The following is a 17,420-nucleotide window of genomic DNA, read 5'->3' as shown; positions in this document are numbered from 1 at the left end:
GATGAAGTCAATCCCTCCTCCACTTTAAGCCATGAGACATTGACATACATAATTATTGTTAATGTTAGCTCTCCTTGTACATTTAAGTGCTGCCCTGTTTTGAGCCAATTGTAATTTTCTTATGTCCCTCTTTGTGGCACCTGACCACATGACTGAACAGTAGTCCAAGTGCGATAAAACTAGGGCCTGTAGGCCTGCCTTGTTGATAGTGTTGTTAAGAAGAGAGAGCAGCGCTTTATTATGGACAGACTTCTCACCATATTAGCTACTGTTGTATCAACATCCAGGGTTATTCCAAGCAGTTTAGTCACCTCAACTTGTTAATTTCCACATTATTTATTACAAGATTTAGTTGAGGTTTAAGGTTTAGTGAATGATTTGTCCCAAATACAATGCTTTTCGTTTTTGAAATATTTAGACTAATGTATTCCTTGCCACCAGTTCTGAAACTAACTGCAGCTCATTGCTGCAGTCATTTCAGTTGCTGTAGTAGCTGAAGTGTATAGTGTTGAGTCATCTGCATACATAGACACACTGACTTTACTCAAAGCCAGTGGCATGTCATTAGTAAAGATTGAAAGAAGAAGGGGCCTAGACAGCTGCCCTGGGGAATTCCTGATTCAACCTGGATTATGTTGGATTGGCTTCCATTAAAGAACACCCTCTGTGTTCTGTTAGACAGGTAACTCTTTATCCACAATATAGCATGGTGTAACACATATGTTTTTCCAACACCTTCAGTGCTTGATTGTCTCCACCAATTCTGCCCCCAAATAATTACATTTTCTGATTTTAAGCATTCAATTAAAAAAATATATATCTTTGTTGACTGTTGCTGGGTGTTATCATCTACCATCAGCACCGGCCTGTACCCTAGCTGCCCTAAGCTCTTTCTTGGCCCCTTACACTAAGTCTGAATTTGTCCTGCTAGGTGACCTAAACTGGGACATGCATAAACCACCTGACCAGGTCCTAAAGCAATGGGACTCCCTAAATCTTTCTCAGATTATTACCAATCCTACAAGGTTTGATTCCAAACACCCAGAAAAGGCTACTCTCCTTGATGTTATCCTCACAAATAATCCTGATAGGTATCAGTCGTGTGTTTTTTGTAATGACCTAAGTGATCACTGTTTTACAGCCTGTGTTCGTAATGGCTGCTCAGCAAAACAACCTGTCCTTATTGTCATAGACGCCTGCTAAAAACCTTTAATGAGCAAGCCTTCCTTCATGACCTGGCCTCTGTACATTTCTATAGAATCAGCTTTATCCCTTCTGTCGAAGACACTTGGAACTTATTATTATTTTTTTCTGTGGTATTGTTGACAAACATGCCCCCATAAAGAAAATGTGTTATTAAAAACAGGTTCAGCCCCTGGATCGACCGTGATCTGGCAGAGGTCCTCCTCCACCTCAAGAATTCCATTTTGTGAAAGGCTTGGCACACGCATAATCAGGCTGACTGGCTCTCATTCAGGAAAATGAGAAATAAGTGCACTCAGGCTATCCGGAAGGCCAAAGTTAGTTATTGAAGGAGCAGTTCTCTCTCTGTGGGTCTAAGAACATCTGGAAAATGGTTAAAGACCTGGAGAATAAACCCTCCTCCTCACAGCTGCCCATGTCCCTTAATGTTGATGTGGTTTTTACTGACAAGGATGGCTGTGCTCTTTAGTCACCATTAAGTTAGGAATCCTATTTGACTCAGCCATGCCTCCTTGCCCGTCCAACATTTCCTCATCTCCCACCCCTTCTAATGCGATTAGCCCTGATGTTCCTCCCTCTTTTTCTGCTTACAAAGTTGCTCCCTGCAGGTGTTCACTGAGTCTGAGGTGCTAAAAGAGCTCCTTAAACTTGACCCCCAAAAAACATCTGGGTCAGATGGTTTAGACCCTCTCTTCCCTATCATCGCCAAGCATATCTCTGACCTTTTTAACCTGTGTGACAATAATACTAGTATGAACTCGGACCCAGGCACAGAGAAACACAGCAGGCAGAGGTAAGGGTAAATCCAGAACATTTACTAAGGTCTTCACAGGAAAAAAAAAACAAAGCAATAGCACACTAATCAAAACATGAGACCTAAGCAAAGATCCCTGCCCACAGAGGAACCTAAATAGCCAGGCAACATGAGCTGAGAATCAATCAACCACAGGTGAATCAAACACAGGGCAATCAACCACAGGTGAATCAAACACAGGGCAATCAACCACAGGTGAAACCAATAATAACAATCAGGGGAACCTGGACACTAGAAACAAAGTAAGGTGCCCTCCAGCGGTAACCTAAGGGAGCACACTCAAAAATGAAACAGAACTTTGACAACCTGTCTCTCCTCTCTGGGGAGGTTCCCATTGCTTGGAAGGCAGCCATGAGTCCTTTATTTAAAGTGGGAGATAAAGCTGATCCTAACTGTTATAGGCCAATTTCTATTTTGCCCTGTTTATCAAAAGTGTTGGAAAAACGTTTCAATAATCAACTGACTGGCTTTCTTGATGTCTATAGTATTCTCTCTGGTTTGCAATCTTTTTTCCGCTCAGGTTATGGATGCGTCACTGCAACCTTAAGGGTGCCAAATGATTTAATCTTTGCCCTTGATTCTAAGCAATGTTGTGCTGCTATTTTAATTGACTTGGCCAAAGCTTTTGATACAGTAGACAATTCCGTTCTTGTGGGCCTGCTAAGGAGTTTGCTAACTACCTCTCTCAAAGAGTGCAGTGCATAAAGTCAGAACATCTGCTGTCTCAGCCACTAACTGTCAACAAAGGAGTACCCCAAGGCTCGATCCTAGGCCCCACGCTCTTCTCAATTTACATCTACAACATAGCTCAGGAAGCACTCTCATCCATTTATATGCAGATGATACAGTCATACTCAACTGGCACCTCCCCGGAGTTTTGGAGGTACTCTACAACAAAGTTTTCTCTACAACAAACGCTCTACAACAAAGTTTTCTTCGTGTTCAACAAGCTTTCGCTGCCCTTAACCTGCCCCTCTCCCCACCGGTGTGATTACTACCTCTGAGGGTTTAGAGCTTGAGGTAGTCACCTCATACAAGTACTCGGGAGTATGGCTAGACAGTACACTGTCTTTCTCTCAGCACATATCAAATCTGCAGGCTACGGTTCAATCTCTATCATAATTGCTCCTCTTTCACCCCAGCTGCCAAACTAATCCTGATTCAGATGACCATCCTACCCATGCTAGATTACAGAGATTTCATTTATAGATCGGCAGGTAAGGGTACTCTCGAGCGGCTAGATATTCTCTACCATTCGGCCATCAGATTTGCCACCTTATAGGACATCACTGCACTCTATACTCTGTAAACTGGTCATCTCTGTATACTCATTGCAAGACCCACTGGTTGAGGCTTATTTATAAAAACCCTCTTAGGCCTCACTCAAATCAAATCAAAGCAAATCAAATTTCATTTGTCACATACACATGGTTAGCAGATGTTAATGCGAGTGTAGCGAAATGCTTGTGCTTCTAGTTCCGACAATGCAGTAATAACCAACAAGTAATCTAACTAACAATTCTAAAACTACTGTCTTATACACAGTGTAAGGGGATAAAGAATATGTACATAAAGATATATGAATGAGTGATGGTACAGAGCAGCATAGGCAAGATACAGTAGATGGTATCGAGTACTGGGATACCTATTGCAGCCCTCATCCTCCACATGGCAGAACACCCGTTCTGCCAGTCACATTCTGTTAAAGGTCCCCAAAGCACACACGTCCCTGGGCCGCTCTTCTTTTCAGCTCTCTGCAGCTAGCGACTGGAACGAGCTGCAAAAAACACTCAATCTCTTGATTCAAAGACTAAATCATGGACACTTACTGAAAGTTGTGGCTGCTTCGCCTGATGTTTTGTTTTTTCAACCTTTTTGCCCTTTGTGCTGTTGTCTGTGCCCAATAATGTTTGTACCATGTTTTGTGCTGCTACCATGTTTTAGTGCTGCCATGTTGTGTTGCTATTATGCTGTGTTGTCATGTGTTGCTGCCATGCGATGTGGTTGTCTTAGGTCTCTCTTTATGTAGTGTTGTGGTATCTCTCTTGTCGTGATGTGTGTTTTGTCCTATATTTTTAATTTTTAATCCCAGCCCCCGTTCCTGCAGGAGGTATTTTGTCTTTTGGTAGGCCATTGTAAATACTAATTTGTTCTTAACTAACTTGCCTAGTTAAATAAAGGTTAAATAATCAAATAAAAAATAATGTCAAAGCCGCACTGAAGTCTAACAAGACAGCTCCCACAATCTCTTTGTCATCAATTTCTGTCAGCCAATCATCAGTAATTTGTGTAAGTGCTGTGCTTGTTGAATGTCCTTCCCTATAAGCATGTTGAACGTCTGTTGTCAATTTGTTTACTGTAAAATAACATTGTATCTGGTCAAACACCATTTTTGCCAAAAGTTTTCTAAGGGCTGATCGGAATTGCTTTTGCTTCCCTCCAAGCCTGAGGGTACACACTTTCTAATAGGCTTAGATTGAAGATATCGCAAATAGGAGGGGCAATATCGTACGCTATTATCCTCAGTAATTTTCAGTCCAAGTTGTCAGACCTCGGTGGCTTGTCATTGTTGATAGACAACAATAATCTTTTCACCTCATCCACACTCACTTTACGGAATTCAAAATTCCAATGCTTGTCTTTTATAATTTGGTCAGATATACTTGGATGTGTAGTGTCGGCATTTGTTGCTGGCATGTCATGCTTAAATGTGCTAATCTTGCCAATGAAAAAATCATTGAAGTAGGAGGCAGTATCAGTGGTTTTTGATGAATGAGCCATCTGATTCAATTAATTATGGAGCTGAGTTTGCCTTCTTGCCCAACATTTCATTTAAGGTGCTCCAAAGCTTTTTACTATCAATCTTTATGTAATTTATCTTTGTTTCCTATAGTATAGCTTCTACTTCTTTTTATTCTGTTTGGTCACATGATTTCTCAATTTCAGTACGTTTGCCAATCGGTTGTGCAGCCAGACTTATTTGCCATTCCTTTTGCCTCATCCCTCTCAACCATATAATTTTAAAAATCCTCATCAATCCAAGGGGATTTAACAGTTTTACAGTCATTTTCTTAATGGGTGCATGCTTATTAGTAACTGGAATAAGTAATTTCATAAATGTGTCAAGTGCAGCGTCTGGTTGCTCCTCATTACACACCACAGACCAGCAAATATGATTTACATCATCAACATAGGAATCACTACAAAACTTATTGTATGACCTCTTATACACTATATTAGGCCCAGCCTTTGGAACTTTGGTTTTCATAGATATGGCTACTATATTGTGATCACTACATCCGACGGATCTGGATACGGATTTCAAGCACATTTCTGCAGCATTAGTAAAGATGTGATCAATATATGTGGATGATTTCATTCCTGTGCTGTTTGTAACTATCCTGGTAGGTTGACTCATAACCTGAACCAGGTTGCAGGCACTGGTTACAGTTTGTAGCTTTTTCTTGAGTGGGCAGCTTGATGATAGCCAGTCAATATTGAAATCACCTAGAAAATATTCCTCTCTGTTGATATGACATACAGTGGGGAGAACAAGTATTTGATACACTGCAGATTTATCAGGTTTTCCTACTTACAAAACATGTAGAGGTCTGTCATTTTTATCATAGGTATACTTCAACTGTGAGAGATGGAATCTAAAACAAAAATCCAGAAAATCACATTGTATGATTTTTAAGTAATTAATTTGCATTTTATTGCATTACATAAGTATTTGATACATCAGAAAAGCAGAACTTAATATTTGGTACAGAAACCTTTGTTTGCAATTACAGAGATTAAAGGTTTCCTGTAGTTCTTGACCAGGTTTGCACACACTGCAGCAGGGATTTTGGCCCACTCCTCCATACAGACCTTCTCCAGATCCTTCAGGTTTCGGGGCTGTCGCTGGGCAATACGGATTTTCAGCTCCCTCCAAAGATTTTCTATTGGGTTCAGGTCTGGAGACTGGCTCTGCCACTCCAGGACCTTTTCGATGCTTCTTTCGGAGCCACTCCTTAGTTGCCCTGGCTGTGTGTTTCGGGTCATTGTCATGCTGGAAGACCCAGCCACGACCCATCTTCAATGCTCTTACTGAGGGAAGGAGGTTGTTGGCCAAGTTCTCGCGATACATGGCCCCATCCATCCTCCCCTCAATACGGTGCAGTCGTCCTGTCCCCTTTGCAGAAAAGCATCCCCAAAGAATGATGTTTCCACCTCCATGCTTCACGGTTGGGATGGTGTTCTTGGGGTTGTACTCATCCTTCTTCTTCCTCCAAACATGGCGAGTGGAGTTTAGACCAAAAAGCTCTATTTTTGTCTCATCAGACCACATGACCTTCTCCCATTCCTCCTCTGGATCATCCAGATGGTCATTGGCAAACTTCAGACGGTCCTGGACATGCGCTGGTTTGAGCAGGGGGACCTTGCGTGCGCTGCAGGATTTTAATCCATGACGGCGTAGTGTGTTACTAATGGTTTTCTTTGAGACTGTGGTCCCAGCTCTCTTCAGGTCATTGACCAGGTCCTGCCGTATAGTTCTAGGCTGATTCCTCACCTTCCTCATGATCATTGATGCCCCATGAGGTGAGATCTTGCATGGAGCCCCAGACCGAGGGTGATTGACCGTCATCTTGAACTTCTTCCATTTTCTAATAATTGCCTTCTCACCAAGCTGCTTGCCTATTGTCCTGTAGCCCATCCCAGCCTTGTGCAGGTCTACAATTTTATCCCTGATGTCCTTACACAGCTCTCTGGTCTTGGCCATTGTGGAGAGGTTGGAGTATGTTTGATTGAGTGTGTGGACAGGTAACGAGTTCAAACAGGTGCAGTTAATACAGGTAATGAGTGGAGAACAGGAGGGATTCTTAAAGAAAAACTAACAGGTCTGTGAGAGCCGGAATTCTTCCTGGTTGGTAGGTGATCAAATACTTATGTCATGCAATAAAATGCAAATTAATTACTTAAAAATCATACAATGTGATTTTCTGGATTTTTGTTTTAGATTCCGTCTCTCACAGTTGAAGTGTACTTATGATAAAAATGACAGACCTCTACATGCTATGAAAGTAGGAAAACCTGCAAAAGCGGCAGTGTATCAAATACTTGTTCTCCCCACTGTACATTATCAAGCATTTCACACATATTATCCAGATACTGACTGTTAGCACTTAGTGGTCTATAGCAGCTTCCCACAAGAAAGGGCTTTAGGTGAGGCAGATGAACCTGTAGCCATATTACTTCAAAAGTATTTAACGTGAGATCTTTACAGGAATGTGGTTCTGAATATAGACTGCAACTCCACCCCCATTGACATTTCTGTCTTTTCTGTACATGTTATAGCCATATATTGCTATCACTGTTTCATCAAAGGTATTATTCAAGTGAGTTTCAGAGCTAGAATATGAATGTCATCTGTTACTAGCATGTTATTGATTTCATGAACCTTGTTTCTTTCTCTACATATGTTATTGTGGGCTATTTTTAGCACTTTTATGGGATGCTTGATTGTTTTTATTGCTTTATTGGGAAGCATATGAGAAGTAGATGTGACAATAGTATTTATGTTTGAGCTGTGCAGGGTGAGCTGCACACGGTGGACTTCCTACTAGGGCACACTGCCTCATGCTAACAGTATAACTCTGGTTCATAGGCAGATGATTATTGCATACAATAGCTGTAGGATCAACAGAGACATTCAGGGGAGTTAGAGTGACAAATTAAGTTACTTACATTCTGTCTGCCAACACCCCAGTGACAATGTACATTTGCAGCAGCACCACGACAACTCAGCAAGACAGTGATCGGGATTATCTGAGCTGGGCGTGGGTCATTGATAAGTCATTGTCTCAACGCAGCCTTGAAATGTGTGGACAGTGTCCAAGGACCCAAGATGATTTGTATGGACTTTGTCATTCCTGTGGAGCATCTTCCGTTTCCAGAAGGTGCCAAAGTTATCTACAAAAGTGATTCCAACAGAGCTACAGTAATCTTTTATCCAGTTGTCTAATGCCAGTAGCCTGCTGAATCTTTCACACCCGCAGCCCATTGATGGTATCGGACGTGAAATAATTGGCCACTTTTTGGAATCTTTCGGTGCTAGAATCAGTTCTTTAAAAATACATTTTCAGAAGTTCCAAGCTAGCCTTCTTAATGTCGTTTGACCCACATGGACTATGACAGCGTCAGCTCCCAGAATTTGTCGTAGAACGGTCGGAAGCAGCCCTGTAATGTCCTGTACTCGTGCTCCAGAATAGCACAGGGTTTTTGCCCCCATACCTTTTGCATGTTTTGCATGATTCAGGTATTTTACATCATTCCTGTGTCCATTATTATTACATAAAAGTGTTTGATTTATTTCCACTTCTCTGAAATGATTGTTAAACCACATATGACCCACATTGGAGCTACGGTATGTTATTTAAATCGTGAGTTTATAATTTTTCTTGAGGTGAAATCATGTGTCAGTACAGATTGTACCTTATTCTCCACATGTCAGAATGGCACAACAGTGGTACACACACATACATCCTCAGTGACCAGTAGACCTAAACGGGAGGGAGAGAGAAAACACTTACGCCCTAAAATGGTGTGTGTGTGATTAAAAAGGCGTTACTATGGAAACAATGAAAGGTCCTCAGCTTTCTGCTTGGATCTACCTGCAAGAACACATGCACCAGTTGATCGAGTGCCCTTTCTTTCTCAAATAATGTGTCTCTTAAAGAAAAGAAAATCCTTGAATTATGAAATATTTTTTATTTAAAGAAGCATAGCTGTAATTCAGTTTATCAAAAACATTCCGTGTGGAGAATATTTAACTGTTAGATCTATGTATTTCATGCACCTTTTTGCATTAAGGAAACAGCTGTGTTGTAGTTTAGCTTAAGGGAACACTGTTTTGTTAAGAGCTAGCTCTATTTAATGCTGATCTTATCAGATGTGATTTGTAAGATAACTATATTTAAAAACAAATGCATGTACAAAGTTATTCCAATATGTGGATATGGCTCTCATTCAAAGCTTGCATGATGTAATTTTGATCTCATTTTCTTTCGTTCACCCTTCTCTTACTGTATCCTGTTGACCATGTGTAGACTAGATATCAAGCACTTCACTCACCATGTTATCCTCTGGACCATGTGTAGACTAGATCTCAAGCACTTCACTCACCATGTTATCCTCTGGTCATATGGCCATATGTAGGTGGATATCATTCGTAAGCGTCTCCACAAGGACATCCTTCACAACCCTGTGGTCATGCTCAACTTCTGCCCAGACCTCAAGTCCATGACCTCTGACCTGAGGAAGGTGCATGGAGAGTACATCTTCCTCATTGACCGCAGTGGGAGCATGAGCGGGGTCAACATCAGCCGTGTCAAGGTACTTTACGAGACTTCATAATAACCCATACATAACACATTCATAGGAAATGCATATAGTAAGCATAATTAACTACATTCTAAACTTGTTAATTCAGGGCAAAGAAAAATAAATTAATGAGAAAGGAATGATGTAGTATACTAATTAGGTGTCTTAAGTGCGGTTATACACAAATGGTGTGCTATTAATGACTCAATGACTCACTGCTCATAGAAAGTAGTCTTTACAAAGATGGAGTGAAGCTGCCACACCTTTAAATGGAATGGTCAATGGAAACTCAGCCCAGCTCAGACTTCATTTCCAGTGCATCTGACTGTAACGTTACCTGAATGGGCCAGGCTGAGTGATGTTTGACTAACCTCTCTCAGTCTGTGATGCACTTCGGGCCAGGAGGGATGGGCCTCCTCTTCCTTTGACACCCTCTGATACACCAAAGTCTGGCTTAAAGGCTGGTCAAATCGATGCAACCATTCCTCCTCTGTTTTTTGAACAGCCAGAAACTTCTAGTGATAGGCTAATCACATTCCAATTCACATCATGTCATGATATTTCAGTTCTTCAAGCCAAGCCCCCTCCATGTCTACCCCTCTCTCTCGCTCTCTCCCCACCCGTGAAATTTCAGTCTCATTTCGTGCCTGCACCATTCAAACATGTAAACAACTATCTTACCCGATCCACAGCAAGCTGCTCTATCTGCAGTAATTGGGGAAGTAAATTAATGAGCTAAATGTAAAAACGAAGTTGATCTCAGAGGTTACTGCACAATACTAATACTGCACAATTTAAACACTTGCACCCAAATCCGCCCTTCCCTGATACATAAATGTAATTAATTTACTACAAACTTCCTGTATTATACATATGCTAAAATGTCTATTCTACTAAGCCATTTACTTTCTGTTCATATTCTTATCTTTTCTTATTTCTTATTGTTGTTTCATTATCAAGAAGGAACCTGTAAGTAAGCATTTTGTTGGACAGTGTATACCACGTGTATCCTGTACATACGACTAATAACACTTTAAACTTTAAACCGTTTGTAATAACTAGCCTGATGCCAGAGAAGACCGTGTCAGAGGAGCTGTAATCTGGTCGTACTGCTGCAGCCAAAAATGTTTTAACAATTTTCCTCATATAGGTAAAGAACACTTGCAGCAGGTGAACAAGGTTGATTGTTAGACAATGACTTAAAAATTGACTGCCTGGTCTGCCTGTCTTGTTTCTTTTCTTTTTGCTCTCTTCCTCACTTTTCTCATTCTACTCTTCTACCTCTTGACCTTGTGTTTCTATCATGTCTGTTCTGTTTCCAGGATGCCATGGTGGTGATTCTGAAGAGCCTTGTGCCTGCCAGCCTCTTCAACATCATTGGCTTTGGCTCCACATTCAAAACACTGTTTACTACCAGTCAGAGCTATGATGAGGTATGAGGCTGGCAGGACATGTAGTGTTTCTGCTTTCAGGTCAATATTAATTAACTGCATGTCATTGATAAAATCTCTATTAGTAAATATTTAATCTCGCAGGCCAGATTTGACAACTACAGGTAATCAAAGTGTGAGTCAGAGACACATTTGTCTATTGAGAGATCACATTATTGGTCAATTACACACAATATCCAACCGAAATTTGACTTCCACTTTTAACCCAGCCCATAGGAGAGGTGCGGGGGCTGCCACACTGGGCGCCCGAAGCGCTGTTGTTTTGGGGTGTTAAGTGTCTTGCTCAAGGGCACAACTGCAGGCAATAGCATCTAGAATTTGATACAAGCAACCCTCTGGTTGCCAGCTCACTTGCCACCAGATTTTTCCAGTCAGACCTGGGATTTGAACTGGCAACCCTCCGGTTGCAGGCTAGCCTTTCTAACTGCTAGGCTATTAAATACTACTATGCTTTTTCTCTTGCTTTCTAACATTTTCAGGAAACAGTAACCATGGCTTGTGAGTACATCAAGAAGATCCGAGCTGACATGGGCGGCACCAATATCCTGGCACCGCTCAAATGGATCCTGAGGCAACCAATGCACGCAGGTCATCCTCGCATGCTCTTCCTGCTCACGGACGGGGCTGTCAACAACACAGGGAAGGTCATCGAGCTGGTCCGCAGCCATGCCCGCTACACCAGGTAAACAGACAATCAACATATACCTGTCCTTCACTTCCTCTTCTTACAGGCACTGGGGGAATCAATCAGTATGCAAACCCACTTTACACCATGGTGTAAAGTGGTTTATGGGTATTGTTAAATTGCTGTTCGTTTTGCCCTAGCTGGAGGCTTCTAATCTAAACCCGTTACAAAGTGCCCCATTTGATACCACGTGTGAATCAGACGGCCTCGGGCACCACTTTAAGAGTTGTAATGGAATTGGACACAAGAACAATAGCAGCACAACACTAACTAGCACAGTAGTCATATTAAATCTGATTGAGCTTGCTAACGCATTATGCACAAAGCAAATAAACAACATACCATTCAGACATGTAATCAAGTCTAGGGGATTGGAGGGGGCATTATTGCAAAACCTTCCCAGCTAGCACATTTGGTTCCTTGGAAGTTCACATTGGTTGTGGGAACGAAGCCGTTTCCTGACTGGTATCTTTCTTTAAATGATCTGAGAACAGAAGTGAAAATTTCACCTTTTCTGGGAATGTAAACTTTTAGATTGCAGGGAGGTTCTGAGAATGTTCTGGGAGGTTTTATTCATGAGAAATTATAGGTTTTTAGTTAAAAAAATAAAAAAACTTCCACTGAATATTTCATTAAGACTTTTAATAACACAGCTAGCTTATTTTGGCTTAGCACAGATAGGACACATGGACACTTATTTCCTTAGGCAGTAATCATGCAAACACAATAATTGTTTTATTGTGACAAGGCATCAGTAAGATTCGAGTCTATAATCTTCTATTCTCTATCCATGGAATTAGTCCACTGCGCCACCAGGATGGTGCTAGCATGCCCTGCCTTTATTTATTTTTTTACACATGCAAAACTGTTAATTTTCGTCTATTCAAACAGGCCTCATTTCAAACTAATCAAGCACTCATTAAGATCAGGTGTGGCCAATAAGTGGGCGTGGCCAACACACCTGAACACACTTAACAAGGAAGAGGATAGAGAGTTTTGGTGATGCTGACAACGGAATGTATATGTTTTTAAATAACATTCTTAGACGTTCTCTCAAAGTTTTCTTAACATTCTCGGAACAATTGACCCTTCGCTAAGCCCCTCAAGAATTTGTGGCAACCAGTGCTCCAATGGATAAAAACTGTTGTCGAGGCCTACACCTCGGACAAGCTCAAGTTTAAAACATATGACATTGAGTTTTCTTTAAAAAAATACATTGTTTAAATGGTTAAATAATTTAACAGTGCACCAGGGGTACTTGCTACTGATTCCTGAAATGCAGAGCCTGATGGAGTATTTTACGAATCCGAAATTATACTTTTGTTACATTGTTTGCTAGCTCAGCTGGTTAGCCAGCTCTCAGTCTCATTGGCCACCAAATGTTGCTAATGCTAGCTAGCTAGCCACTTAATATAACTTGCTTTTTGAAATGTATATTAGCTAGCTAAGTTAGCCATGTTATTAATACAACTGCCATCTGCTGTCGACATCAAGATTTGAAAGCAGTAACTAGTTAGCTCCAAAAGTGGTTAGTTGCATTTCCTGCATGCTGACAGTGAATTCAGAGCCATTCAGTGGCTAGCCACACCACAAAACACATTTCACCAGGTTCTCGTAAAGCAATTGTAATGACAGTCCACCACAACATACCCGAGCGTTTCCTGGTTAGCAAGGGGTAGTCTGTGTTTCATTTCATTATGTATTAAAAACACAGTTTGAGATCATTGTGAGGGGATTTCGCCAGTGGTTCGTATGGGGAAATGGGCTTCCCGGGGAAAATGTTGTCCGAGGTTGCAACAGTAACCAAGGGAGGTGGGGCTTAGCTAAGGGTTAATATGAGAACATTACTTTAAATAGAACCATGAGGAAACCTGTAGGAAATGTTATGTTGAAGTACTGAGATTTCCACAGAAGAACGTTGTTTCTTAAAGTTCTTTGAACTATTTGAGAACATTCCTAATGTCAAACCAATTGGAGAACGTTCATATAACATTACCAACATTTAAATTAAAAATGTAATTAAATGTACCCATGTTTCAACTTTTAGGAAACGATCTGTTAACCTTTTACTGCAATGGGCTAAATCAGGGCCACAGTGATTATTGGTAGTCTTAAGCAAATCTACTTTGAAACTAAAGTATACACCTCACACACATGGTTATGGGCTTAAAGAAAGAAGACACCAGTGCCATGTCAGATATAAAGTTGAAATGTATTCAATTTTGCATCACAATATTACACTTTACATACAACACAGAAGACTGAAATATATAACAATAGTTTTATATAGAAACACCGGATTTTCAATCATTAAAAAAAGATATCTTTATGAAAAATATTAATAACATTCCACCCATGAGGCCAAAGAGGGCACTTTTGGTCATTGGGCTACAGTACCAACAAATGTATGTTTAAATGTGTTGCGAATTTTCAAAGCCAAACAACTTTCCTACACCATTCCCAGAAGGGTGTGTGATGGTTGTATGCAAAATAACCATATGACACCACCACGCTCATTAAACTCTTAAGAAACATATGGCTCTCAGAACGTTATGTGGTGGCTGTGCTGTCATTGCTCAGTAATCCTTTTAAAATTAAGCTTGGAAATATGTACCTTATGTTCGCACATTACTTGATATTATTAGGTGTGACTTCAAAAACCTAGCTCAATCAGGATTGGATTAGGGGTGCGAGGGTCAGCTGTTTGTTCAACCGCACCCGCATTTGCTAATAACCCATACGCAACCTTCCGACTATACAGTGCCTACGGGAAGTATTCAGACCCCTTGACTTTTTCCACATTTTGTTACATGTATTATATATTATATTATGTATTATATAAAATAAATAAAAATCCTCAGCAATCTACAAAACACTTCGATAATGACAGAGCAAAAACAGGTTTTTAGATTTTTTGGGGGGGATTGTATTACAATATATATATATATATATATATATATATATATATATATATACCTTATTTACATAAATATTCAGAAACTTTGCTATGAGACTCCAAATTAAGCTAAGGTGCATCCTGTTTCCATCGATCATCCTTGAGATGTTTCTAAAACTGGTTTGAACATTATTTCAATTAATTGTACATTATTTGGGAAGGCACACACCTGTCTATATAATGTCCCATAGTTTACAGTGCATGTCCAAGCAAAAACCATACCGTTAGGTCAAAGGAATTGTCCGTAGAGCTCAGAGACAGGATTGTGTCGAGGCACATATCTGGGGAAGGGTACCAAAACATTTCTGCAGCATTGAAGGTCCCATAGAACACAGTGGCTTCCTTCAATCTTAAATGGAAGAAGTTTGGAACCACTAAGACTCTTCCTGGAGCTGTCTGCCCAGCCAAACTGAGCAATCGGTGGGGAAGGGCCTTGGTCAGAGAGGTGACCAAGAACCCAATGGTCATTCTGACATAGCTTCCTCTGTGGAGATGGGAGAACCCTCCAGAAGGACAAACATCTCTGCAGCACTCCACCAATCAGGCCTTTATGGTAGAGTGGCCAGACGGAAGCCACTCCTCAGTAAAATCCAAATGACAGCCCGCTTGGTGTTTGCCTAAAGGCACCATGAGAAACAAGATTCTCTGGTCTGATGAAACCAAGATTGAACTCTTTGGCCTGAATGCCAAGCGTCACACCTGGAGGAGACCTGGCACCATCCCCCCGGTAAAAGCATGGTGGTGGCAGCATCATGCTGTGGGGATGTGTTTCAGCGGCAGGGATTGGGAGACTAGTTAGGATCAAGGGAAAGATGAACGGAGCAACATCCTTGATGAAAACCTGCTCCAGAGCTTTCCGAAGGCACTATATGTGGTAAAGTGAAAATCTGAGGCCACAACCAACCCTAACCTGATAATATAGAAAATGCATTCTAGGCTAGTCAGAGATGATGGAATAATTTGACAGGGGGTGCAGGATTATTTTTTGTTGTTGCCTGATTTTAGTTATTTCTGCTTATAATTTCCGACATTTTGGTAGGATGTTTGTTAGTCAACTTGTCTATAATTACAGTATATACATACAGCTTCTCTTCTGTCAGTAGGCCTATATGTTGCCCTAGAAGACTAAATAAACCCTTACTTATCAGAATGTTATAAATCTATAGAATTAATTATTCAATCTAGTTGACTTCGGTAAAGTTTTCCATGTGATTTCTGCTTCTTTCTCTGAGCAAAGAAGTTTAGAGACCGGGGAGAAAAAAAAACGGGAAATATTTTCTGTGCAAAATTTCCAAATCACATCTGTTTGACCTGTTGTAAGAAATAGAAAGCTATGGAAACGACCAAACAGCTATGAAAATGACCATATTTTATGTAGTTGAAATAGGCTACTATCAGCTTTTAAAGATAGCAACACTACAGATGGAACTGCATTCACATTCTCTCAAGATGCTGAAAGGAATAAATCATATTTCTCCACTCCTGTTCCCGAGTCAACATTTTGCCTACATTTGGTGTATCATTTTATTGCAAGAAATCCTTAATTCTGCAGGAGTTAATATAAAGGTCATGTAAGATGTTATAGACCTGCAGTGTCCAGAGTTCAGTTTCCAATTAAGCCATCTAAACAGTAGGCTACAGTTTCCTTGAGGTGCCATGCAACTATCCAATTGGTATAGTATCCATAGTTTCCAAACATGACTTTTCTGGCCCTCCCTTTTCTTTATTTTCAACTCCGCATTTCGCAGCTTTTCGCTTATTGACTTAAGGATGCGCTATGCGGAAATCACTCCTCCGTTTCCTGGTTGCTAAAATTCTAATAGTCCCCTAATTTCAGTTTACGTGACAAAACAAGCAAGTATAGTGTAGAGAATCATTGCACCTTCTAAACCATTGTGAAATATATTTTACATAACGAAAAATATTGTATTTTCAGCTGTTTGAAGCTGGTGTACAAAACTGAAAATAAAAGATGCAAAAACGAAACGTAAGAACGGGAAGCATAGAAATAGTGCACATAAAACAGATCTACTGCTTCTTCGACTTGCTTTCAATTAGAATGACCGATCTATAACACAAATGTTTATGTGAATTTGGTAAGGTCACTCAAAAAGTTACATATATTGCAGCTTTAAATTCCAACATTGTCCTTTTCGCCTCCATGGACAGACATTAACATTTACTGACCGATCCCAAAAGCATTTGTCGATTAGCGTGTAGGCGGTTTGGCATTCATACAGTTTGGCCTATAAAGTTTAGGCTTATGTGCAAATGCCAGAGCATAAAATGATGAAATAAAAATGCCAATGTAGCCTATAGATATAAATTGCACAAGAATGATAGGCTACATTTATGGATTTAAGGTATTGTTTTCTCTTTATTCAACACGCCCGCCACCACCCGCCCTTAATCCACACAATATTTCATGGCCCTAAACCCACCCCGCGCGGACTGCTGGTTATGAATCAACCCGCGCAACATTAATGGGTATGGTAAAGTCAAAGCAAATCACAGTGTCAACAAAGTCATATGGTAATATGCTAATATTTTCAAACACTGCAACATCTGAACATGGGGAGATGCTCTGAACATGCCCCTGAAGAATCAAAACACCAGCTGTTGACAGACCAAGACCGCCAATAACACAATACTGTCTGCAGGGAATTGGTTATTGTTTCACTTTGGTTGTTGCATCTCCAATCCCAGTCCGCAGTCATCCTTTCTTGAACTACAACTGATGTAATTAACTTGAAATATTCCCCTTTTTAAAGGATGAATAACCCCTAGATGATTGGATTAGATACACAGTGGTCTGGCCAATCCGGCCGCGCGTCCAGAATCATTATTGCTCCACACTCACAAATCAGCACATCCCCGGTCAGTGGACAGCGAAAATACTAATGAACCTCTGCTACCAGGTTTGCATCACAAATGGCACCCTATTTC

General features: G+C 40.7%; 1 protein-coding gene across 1 annotated transcript in view; it reads left to right on the top strand.

The window, feature by feature from the left end:
- The window catches only part of LOC115101905 (von Willebrand factor A domain-containing protein 5B1-like), a 43,733-nt gene that overhangs the window by 5,112 nt on the left and 21,201 nt on the right, over nt 1-17,420 (top strand). Inside the window, exons 7-9 of the mRNA XM_065005481.1 lie at nt 9,218-9,394; nt 10,705-10,815; nt 11,313-11,515. Of these exons, the coding sequence (XP_064861553.1) occupies nt 9,218-9,394; nt 10,705-10,815; nt 11,313-11,515 (491 nt within the window). The remainder of the gene's footprint in view (nt 1-9,217; nt 9,395-10,704; nt 10,816-11,312; nt 11,516-17,420) is intronic.

This window comes from Oncorhynchus nerka, linkage group LG20, assembly GCF_034236695.1.
Source record: "Oncorhynchus nerka isolate Pitt River linkage group LG20, Oner_Uvic_2.0, whole genome shotgun sequence".
Taxonomy (NCBI): domain Eukaryota; kingdom Metazoa; phylum Chordata; class Actinopteri; order Salmoniformes; family Salmonidae; genus Oncorhynchus; species Oncorhynchus nerka.
This window is presented reverse-complemented; position numbering and strand designations above follow the sequence as displayed.